The following is a 10,734-nucleotide window of genomic DNA, read 5'->3' as shown; positions in this document are numbered from 1 at the left end:
GATTGTAGTGAAGCTAGCCCATCAGTAGGCTAACACAAGAGCGATTCGCGAACAGATGCAGGTTACAGTCATAGCAGTTCTCCAGCGCGAGCTGCACAAGCTTTGATGAAGACAGCTAATTCACGGTTTACTAGACTCACTCTCTGTATTTCATCCTGTGCTTTAATTGGGTTACAGACTCTTTTTGTGCGATATTAATGCATATTGTGGTTATCAAAGTAAAATCGGCGTTGGACCCCAACTGATGTTCCCTGGTGCTGGTCCTGGTCTAGAACTACAGTAAGCTTCATGTTCACACAGTGCACACAGCACCTCTGCACTTACTCCTGATTTCTCTCAACATGGCAACACGAGAGCTGTCAGTCAATAAATGGGAAAATAATGTAACTCGCGTTACTTATTTGAAAAAGTAACTCTGATATCTCCTAAATCAAAAAGTAATGCGTTACTTAACGTAATCTGATTACATAACTTGCATTATGGTCTATCAGTACATTTATGCATTTGGCAGATGCTTTTATCCAAAGTTACAGTGCATTCAGGGTATATTTATTAAATTTTTTACCAGTATGTGTGTTCCCTGGAAATTGAACCCATGACCTTTTGTGCTCACGAAAAAAGAAACGTTACCAGGATGGAAAAACTAGCAATCATTCATGTAAACATCCATATTAAAAGTAATGCGATCATCAGCAATAGAAAGCCTATAAATGAAACCTGCATAATGTTATGGAGTAAAATGTTGATACACAAAGTAATATTTGTCTGTGCAAGCTTTGGAGGTGTCGATGGAAGCGATTTACTGGATTTATGCTTCGATAATCATACTGAATATTATCCAGATGTAGTTTTTGATTAAAATGTGCTTTTCTCAACTTTTTGGCTCAAAACGATAAATGTTTATGAAACCTATTATTATTCATGTGCTCATAAAAAAAAAGAATATTTTAAGCTTGAATAAAACTGATTGTTTTTTTGTTTTAATTTTTAAAGTAGAGGCACTGATCTTTATTTTGGTGTATTGCATATTCAAATAGTCATACAGAAAAATATACTGAAGACCATACAATTTTAGTGAAGATCATCAAAATCACCGTCAGTGCCTGGCAACCTTTTTCAATAATGCTGGCGGGGCAAGAGTTTTACCTGTGTATAATGAAATTCTTGAAAAGAAAAGAGAACTGGGTATCTAAATTTCAAGTTTAACATCAATTTAAGCGGACAATGCACTTTACCTGAATTCACCCTACACAGCTTGCCTGGATGAAACGTATCAGATGACCTTATTATTTGTGAAGTGTGTTTGACCAATCGGAGCTGATCAGGACTGAAGAGTCCACCAACGAGAGTCTGCGGGAGGAGCTGCTCTTCATCCGCGTGTGGAGGCGGCTCAAAGTCCTGCTGACCGTCATGAGCTCCGTCAGTGCGCCTCTGTGCTCCTGGATGGACTGCAGCAGTGTCTGAAACTCTCGGGCTGCGGGAAACCTCACTGAAGCAGCTGAAGCGGCGATCATGACGGAGGAGCAGGAGAAGTCCGGCGCGGAGCCGCCGTGCAGTCCAGCCGGCTCATGCAGCTCCATGTCCCCGGAGGAGTCCGACTCTGACGCGCCCGCATCCCCCGCGGCGCTCATGATCACGAAGCTGGAGCGCGAGGACGAGCGCTTCCCCGTGTGCATCCGGGACGCGGTGTCCCAGGTGCTGAAGGGCTACGACTGGTCCCTGGTGCCCATGCCTGCGCGGGGCAGCGGCGCGATCAAGAGCAAGCCGCACGTCAAGAGACCCATGAACGCGTTCATGGTGTGGGCTCAAGCCGCGCGCAGGAAGCTGGCGGATCAGTATCCGCACCTGCACAACGCCGAGCTCAGCAAGACCCTCGGAAAACTCTGGAGGTGAGACATCACTTCAGTCACTCTTATACATATAAACAAACATAAACACGAGCGCATCGTTATTATTAATAATGCATTTTAATATTACAAGAAAAACTCGGATGTAAATGCTTTCAAATAAACAAGCATAATGATGCATATAAGCAACGCCCTATAATAATTAAATAATGAACTAAAAAATATTAAGTTCGAAATGTTAATTTAAGGTTACACTCTATTTTGAGGTGTAATTATACAATGAATTACTGAGTGATATTAATTAAACACATGCACTAACTTTAGAGATAGGATTAGGGTTAGTTGTAATTATGTAATTATGCATAATTGATTGTTATTATAATTGTAAGTACATGTGTAACAAAGACACCTTAAAAAAAAAAAGTGTTACCACATTTTCTGCAAGTATTCTGAGTTCCATAACGAAATGCATTATTAATTAGGAATTATAAAATTAAATATATACATATTTAAATGCATTTATGTAATGTAATATTTGGACTTAATATCAAGCAATATTTGAATAGTTCATATGCAAAAGCCTTTAAGTCCCATCTGAATTATTTTTCCTAAAATTAGAATTTTTCTCATCTTCCTTTGTTTATGTTCAGTTATGTTCACTTTAGTGTCAATGAAAAGAACATTCTTTGCTATTAAAGCAAAACTACTGAACCTACACATAGAAGTATGTAAAAATACACATTTTTGAAGAATATTTCAGACAGCACTTATATGCTTTTTTTATCTGAACTCTTTATTTATACTTTTTGTAAATTATTCAGTATCTTTTGCTCTTAAAGTCTAAAGTTATATTTAGTCATATTCTGTGTGTAATTGTCATATTTTGTGTGTAAAATAGTGGGCAGCACTCCAACATATTTCTGATCTAATTCCCCTTTCTCTGTAGTTCCTATCAAATAAAGGTATCAAAGCCCAACTAATATATATATATATATATATATATATATATATATATATATATATATATATGTATAAACCTGAATGCATAGATAAATCTCCCTCTGAGTGAAAGTGAATCTTGACCGATGCTCACTCAACAGGCTGTTGACGGAGAATGAAAAGAGACCGTTTGTGGAGGAAGCCGAAAGACTGAGAGTTCAGCACAAGAAAGATCACCCGGATTACAAATACCAGCCGAGGCGACGAAAGAGTGTGAAGCCCGGTCAGAGCGAGCCTGAGCCCGGTGCAGATCTGACCCCACACATGTATAAAGCTGAAGTTGGGATGGGCCGATTGCCGGGTCCATCGGATCACATCACCGATCATACAGGTGAGATACACACTCTCTGTGTGATGCATGCAAATATTAAGTAACTACATGTACTTACTATATGGTTAGGAATAGGGCTTGGCTTATCGTTACTTGCATGTAATTGTTGTTGTTATTATAATAGTAAGTACATGCAACACGAGGACACCTTAAATTAAGGCGTTACCAAATTTTCTGTAGTTACCCGGAGTTCTGTAACTATGTTTATTTGTTATGTATCATGGGTATACTCTGGAAGCTGTTTTTATTATTTTCTAAGTGCATTATTACTTTGAATTTATAAAAAATTATATAGTTACACATTTACATGAATTTGATCTGGGTAAACTTTAGAGGTGATATCAAGCAATATTTATACTTTCTGTAAAATATTCTTTATCTTTTATTCTTAACTTTTAAAATCAGTTCTATTTGGTCATAGTTTTGTGTAATTTCATTCATATTCTATGTAGGGTTGCAAAGGGTTGGACAATTTCCAGAAACTTTCCAAAAATCCCTGGAATATTTATTATATATAACATACTGGACATTTTCCACCTTTTTTCCACCTTAATTCTGTGTAAATACTGATAGCATTTAGTGGGCAGCACTCTGACATATCTCTTCTGCAGTAGTTTTTGTCTGTTTCCTAACTTTCCAATCAAATAAAGCTAAAAAGGCAAAAAATATGATTCACATATAATCTGATAAATATTTAAATATAATTCATCTTGATTGATGGTCTCTCAAAAACACCGTTGACAGAGAACGAAAGACTCTGTGATGCAAGCAAATGTGTAACTCGTTCATTATCATCCTCAGGCCAGCCTCATGGACCCCCGACGCCCCCTACAACGCCCAAAACGGACCTTCATCACGGAGGAAAGCCAGACCCTAAGCATGAAGGCAGACGTCTGCTTGACGGCACGCGACAAAACATCGACTTCAGCAACGTTGACATCTCAGAGCTCAGCACAGACGTCATCAGCAACATGGAGGCCTTCGACGTGCACGAGTTCGACCAGTACCTGCCTCCGAGCGGCCACTCCGGAGCCGCTCCAGACGGACAGAGCACCAGCTCCTACGCCTCGCCCTACAGCCACCCTGCCAGCAGCGGGGCCTCCTGGAGCCGCAAGGGGCCCGTGGCGTCCTCGCCGCCCGGCACGAGCGAAGCCAGCCAGCACAGAGCTCGCATTAAAACTGAGCAGCTGAGCCCGAGCCACTACAGCGAGCACTCGCCCGAGTACGGCGTTTACAGCACTCACGGTTCCTCGGCTGCCTCTGCCTCATTCACCAGCGACTATACAGACCTTCAGAGCTCCGGCTACTACGGCCCATACGCCAGCTACCCATCCGGTCTCTACCAGTACCCCTACTTCCATTCCTCACGCAGGCCATACGGGAGCAACATCCTCAACGGCCTGTCCATGCCGCCCTCCCACAGTCCCTCCGCCAGCTGGGATCAGCCGGTTTACACCACGTTATCCAGGCCGTGAGGCCCGGGCACTCCGTGCTTTGTCCCTTACTATTATGAAAGGAAGTCACCATGATTTTGCCAAATTAGACACATTCCTGCATGGGGTTGGGAATCAAAAATCAATTCCGATTCCAGAATCTGATAATTTAGGTCAGGAATACTTCTGATATCAATTGAAATTGCCCTTACCAATTCCTGTGTGCACATCTTTCTTTTTTTAAAAAGGGGGTGTTGAGAATGTAGCTATTTGTCTTTGAGTCATTCATTCAAGAGATTCGTTCAAAATCACTGATTCATCCAGTAATGAAACAAGTGAAACTTGAGTGAGTCGTTGAATCGTTCCATTCATAAATTCCTTTAGATTTTGTTTAGTTGTCATTTTTTTCTTCAGAATTGTGAGAGAACTAAAAAAAACACTAATTTGTCCAGAATCGTGCCGCTCTATTTTGCACGCAAACAGCTCTTAGTCGAGACCATTTGGGATTTAGCATGGGATTTAGCAGCGATTCAATGTTTTTGCAAAAATAATATGTTTGGTATCTAAATGTTGGACTTAATTTTTTTTACCACATTGGAATCAAAACAGAATTGATGAGAATTAGAATTGATCTAATTTAAATGATACTCAACCCTATTCATGCATCAACATTATTTTCCTAACTTCAGCCCTACCAATAAACCTAAACCTATCCATAATTTACCCCAAATTTAGAAGGAAATGATAGTTGAATAACAAGGGTGTAGAAGCACCTAACTCTTGTTGTAAGGCTAAATCTGACGTTTTCTGTAAATGTATCCCTCAATTCTGATTGGTTGCTGGAAATCTTGTTCCAGGATCAATGAGGACGTTGATCAAGGAACATTTTGCACTCTTGTGAAATCACGTTCACCAATGAAGGACAGCACTAGCTGAAGGGGTTTGTGCCTGCTGATTTTTCGACACATCAGGACATTGACGGTTGGTGCTAAACGTGATGAATCTGAAGAGCCAGCAGAAATCCTCTGTGAGGACTGCCGGATGCTCCAGGATCGGGACCAATGAATATTCAGGAAGCATTAGCTTCATTCAGAATCTCTTCGGTTAATCCTTTCTTTTTTAAACTAAAACGTGTTCATTTTTAACTTGCTGTTTGATATATATTTATGTTGTGTCGTCATTTTTATCGTTTGTTTCTGTTTTAAAGTACTTATAAAAGCTGAAAGGGTGGAGGGCTGAAATGATTTCTATAAACAGCCAGATCTTTTTGGACATTATTTTTGAAAGCATTCCTTTGGGGGCGGGGGGTTGAAAAATAATAGAAGACATTAATTGCTAGCAGGTTTTTTACTGTTATTTTACGTATGCATCATTTTAGTGAGCACTTTAACACCTCAAAGGCTCTTCGTTTGCAGCAAGCTCATTAATAATCACATTTTTAACACACTGCCAGTCATTGATATCACGTTTGTTGGCTTGAATTAAATCAGTTTTGTTAATTATATAGCAATCTGTTGAATATTTGTATTACCTTGTAGGTTGTGAAACACAAACACTCAAAACAGAGTTTACTCTGCGTTGTTTTATTCTTGTGTATAATTTAAAAAACGACTCGGCTGTGAATCTTCTCTTTTGTTAACAAGTTCGTTCTTTCAAAAAGCTAACAGCGATTGCTGGCAATATGTGTGGAGGAAAATAAATTTATTTTAAAAATGATTGTGTAAACTGTGCTTGTGAATACCAACTTTCATAAAGCAATTGTGGTTAATTCCTTCTGATTCCTGTTTTTGCAAAAACGGTTAATAAAAAAACACATTTATACAGTTTTTTTAGTTTGGCTATAAATTAATGAGGTTTTCTGGAATACAGAGCAAATATGAAAAAGATATTAAACGATTGTTATACTTTGGGAAGTAACAAGTCTCTGTTTGAAGCAGCTGTTTGCCTTACATCTGCATCTGAAGCAGCTGTCGGCGTAAAGACAGGCTGCCATGATTTTATTCCACAAATGCTTCTGTCACTTTCAGGCCATGTCTAATTGTAATAACATTTTAGTTACTATTTTGTAAGACATAAACAACGCTAACCGCAAGGACAACACGAAGAGGAAGTCATGTTCATGTTCCTCAAATATATTTCACTTTTTAATCTCGTTGTGGTCATACATGAAGCTTGTTTTTCAGGACAGAAACTCGGATGATCTTTACATGGGAAGAGAGATTCAGAGCGTCCGGGGCTGTGCTCTGCTGGGTTGAATTTCAAAGCGGGGTCTTGCATTCATGCCAAGTAGTCCGGGGAGGAAACACGGTGCCACCGCAAAGAACGGCTGAATTTTAATGATCTATTCTATTATGTGCTGGAGAGCTCTATTGTCTCTCTTTCTCCGGGAAGCAAGAAAAGAATTAATTGGACAGAAATTGGAGGGGCAGGAAAACGGACAGTCATTAGGAGGATGTGAATGGATGATTACATGCACACGGCTGGATTTTCCCCCCATACTGTACTCTATAACAGGACTTCAGTCCGATAACCAGTGCGGCAATTAGCAAAACTTCAGCCCATAATCACGACAACAGCCATGATAAGAATAAAACTGATAATTAATGAGCAGATGGGATGTGGGTGGCTTTAGGAAGACTAGTTTTTCTCTGGTTTCCTCTTGCGTTGGCCAGATAGTTTGAGGAGGAACTCTTAAGAGAGAGCAGACGTGACTCATTTCACTCTCAGACTAATCCTTTAGAAACCATTTCTTACTAACAGATTCTGCACGGTGAAGCACTAATGATGGATAACAGTCGACCAAAGCGTTTACTTATTTGGTTTATGGAATGTCCCCATTAAATAACAATCGTTTTAATATCGAATAGTTCCACAGAAAACTTTTTGCATCTTAAATTTTCAATTATCATTGATTATAATAATACAAAATGTAGTTTTTGAACATTAGGATAAGGAGATATGAGAAAGTACAGTTTGTACAGTAGAAAAACCATGAAGTCTATGGAGAGTATCCGTTAAACATGTAAAAAGTGTGTGTTTTAGGAGGACGAGCCCGGTGGATTTGTTGTTGATTCTGGGAACTTGGGACTGATTTGCAAGGGAAATGAAATAGACATGAGTGTGAATCAACTTTCTCTTTCTGGTGCCACCTTTTCGATTTCATATAGTGTTTCTGCATTGAATTATTACCTCAAAACCACAACAGAGAAAAATAAGTGTGTAAGTCTCACTAACTAAACATCACTGTGTTTGTAACGAGATTTGGCGATAACTATTTAATATTGTCATTGAAGCTTGGCTTTCCTCACTACATTTTTCTGATCACAAATTCTCAGAACCATCTATTCACACATTTACACACAAGTGAAAGGAAAAGAAAGAAACCGCTACCTCGGTATACACGTTCACATGGATTCATTACGTGTTTAGTTCTACACACTAACAGAAAGATAATGAACTCTCCTTGAGGAGATGGAGGGATGAACGGAAGATACAGCGGAGGTGTGTTCAGGTATGCTTCTATTGTTCAGACCTCCATCAGCGTGTAGGACTTCTTTCACTGTCCCGCAGTGCTGTGTGTGGGAGGAACATTTGCTCAGAGTTTACATGTTCTCACAGAACAAAGAGAGAGACCAGAAGTGAGAAAGAGAGAGATCTGAGAGAGAACGGGTTAGAAGTAAGAGCAGTCTCTCCTCTCTCTTGCACTCCAGTCGGTTTGGCACACAAACACACGGGAAGGATTTTATGTGTAAAACAAAGCAAGTGTCAGCTATTGTTAAGAAAGAAAGCAAGTTTGTTGGAAAGAGATGTTTGTTACTTTAAAACTAATATTTTGATAGAGCGCCTTGATCTTCTTTCTATTCATCATCCTGAGGACTGTTTAGAGAAAGCTCTAATGCATTAGTGCTATAGGATAATTATCTTCTGTGGCCCCACAAATTATATATTTTTTTTAGTCGATATGAAATATGAAATGAGTTTATTGTAAGATTACTTCTGCTACAGTTACTACTGGCAGCTGATATAAATAATTATAATTCATTTAAATGTAATTAGTTATATACATTTCCCTTTTGAGCTAATTTGGTAGTTTAAATATCTCAGTGTGATCGTTGATTTGGACCCAATTTTAAATTGATCATGATATCTGTTTAAAATGTAAAATAACAATGTTCTCCTATTGTGGTTACTTGGTGTCCTTTCAAAATATCTGATAATCGTTTGTTCATATAATTGCAATGATACAGTTTTACCTGATAAATTAAATGAACACACGCTTAGACTCTGTAGGACCCTAATGAAAAAACAATTGAAGAGTAAGAGAATAGAATAGAATATATAAATATCCAAATTAAAATGGAACTGATAAATATCTCTGTCTAAATTTAAAAATAATCAGAAATAGTCAGACTTCAGCTGTAAGTTGCTTTGGCAAAATTGTCTGTAATTGTAGGTTAAAGGAGTACTCCACTTTTTTTGAAAATAGGCTCATTTTTCAACTTCATTAGAGTTAAAAAATTGAGTTTTACCGTTTTCTAAACAATTCAGCTGATAACTGGGTTTGGCGGTAGCACTTTTAGCTTAGCAGAGATCATTGAATCTGATTAGCATCTCACTCAAAAATGACCACAGAGTTTCGATATTATTCCTATTTAGAACTTGACTCTTCTACATCGTGGACTAAGACTGACAGAAAATGAAAAGTTATGATATGATTCAAAATGGCTAATATACTCTTATATCGGCGTAATAATCAAGTACATTTGCTACCGTGTGCAGCAGGCGCAGTGATATTAATAATCCTTGATTATTACGCTGGAAGACGCAGTCTAGAAAATCACAACTTTTCATTTTCGGTCGGTTTTCGTACACGATGTAACTACAGAAGAGTCAAGTTTTAAATAAGAAAAATATAGAAACTCTTTGGTCATTTTTGAGTACGATGCTAACGGTCTAATCAGATTCAATGATCTATGCTAAGCTAAGCTAAAAGTGCTTCCACCAGACCCGGAGATTAGTTGAATGGATAAAAACCCAGAAAAAAATCAACTGTTTAACTCTAGAGAAGTTGGAAAATTAGCCTTTTTTTATTTTTATTTTTTTAAGTTGAGTGTTGCTTTAAGCTGTGCTAGAATCAAACTGAAACTAAATCAACAAATAAAAAAAAGCAAATAAAAGACCTAAATTCAGCTTCACTTACACCATTGAATTTTGTCCTTGGACCAATGGCTGGCTTTTACAATAACATCTAATGCCATAAGACTTTACCATAAAGCAACTGTTATATATTTATACATTCCAGGTGTACATTTTAACACTAAACAGTCAATTTAACAGTCTTAAAAACTTTTTACACTTTTGAATCCCCATGAAAATTTAAATTAATAAGACCTATTACCCCTTGGTTACCTGCTAGTTGGTCAGACTAGTTTTTAAACAGTCATAACACAGTTTACGCAACTTGACACAGCTGTCAGATGTACAAACAGATGTACAAACTTTTGTCAGTGTTAAAAAGTGTTGAGAGAAAACAAGACATTTATCAGATGACATATCGATTATGAATCAGTGTTGTAGTGCAGAGCGGTAGCTTTGAAGTAACTTCTGGTTTTAGTCACGTGTTTATGTTTCTTCTGTTATCTGACAACAGAAAAATGAGAACAGCTTTATTCAACTATATTAATATACAGTTCTGCATGTCAGAACAAGAGTAAGAGGGAAGCACTAGGTCGAGTGCAAATGTATGAACATTGTGAATATGCTGAGTAGCATATGACATCATTTAGCAACGTGTAGCAGCTTTTCAGGCGAGCTCTAGTCGGCAACAGTTGCCCCACGACGTGCAGCTGTAAGCGCGGGAAACAGCTGCAGCCCAGCTAGAACCAATCTCAGCTGTTGGGGGGCTTTAGGGGCTAAGCATGGGGCACGAGGAAGAGGTGTGGAAAAATGCTCGACACATGGATGAAGTCAGGGAAAGTGTTGAAGTGAGTCTCTTTCAGCTGTCACCAAACATCTCCTACAGCTTGTCTGCTGCTGCTAGTTTTGACATGTTATTGACTTACTACGAGTCAGAAACGCTCCAAGTTGTTGCCCAACATTTACACATGTGGCATGATATGTCTTG

General features: G+C 38.5%; 1 protein-coding gene across 1 annotated transcript; it reads left to right on the top strand.

The window, feature by feature from the left end:
* Positions 1-1,357: 1,357 nt before the first annotated feature.
* Positions 1,358-6,436, top strand: sox8b (SRY-box transcription factor 8b). The gene is made up of 3 exons (XM_026207756.1): positions 1,358-1,889; positions 2,948-3,177; positions 3,979-6,436. The coding sequence occupies exons 1-3, from the start codon at positions 1,513-1,515 to the stop codon at positions 4,650-4,652; spliced, it is 1,281 nt and encodes a 426-aa protein (XP_026063541.1). The 5' UTR covers positions 1,358-1,512; the 3' UTR covers positions 4,653-6,436.
* Positions 6,437-10,734: the final 4,298 nt, after the last annotated feature.

The sequence above is a fragment of the Carassius auratus genome, chromosome 28 (genome assembly GCF_003368295.1).
Source record: "Carassius auratus strain Wakin chromosome 28, ASM336829v1, whole genome shotgun sequence".
Taxonomy (NCBI): domain Eukaryota; kingdom Metazoa; phylum Chordata; class Actinopteri; order Cypriniformes; family Cyprinidae; genus Carassius; species Carassius auratus.
This window is presented reverse-complemented; position numbering and strand designations above follow the sequence as displayed.

Coding starts and splice junctions, on each gene's coding strand:
- sox8b (XM_026207756.1), top strand. CDS start 1,513: ATGACGGAGGAGCAGGAGAAGTCCGGCGCGGAGCCGCCGTGCAGTCCA. Junction 1,890..2,947: donor ACCCTCGGAAAACTCTGGAG/GTGAGACATCAC, acceptor CTCACTCAACAG/GCTGTTGACGGAGAATGAAA. Junction 3,178..3,978: donor TCACATCACCGATCATACAG/GTGAGATACACA, acceptor TATCATCCTCAG/GCCAGCCTCATGGACCCCCG.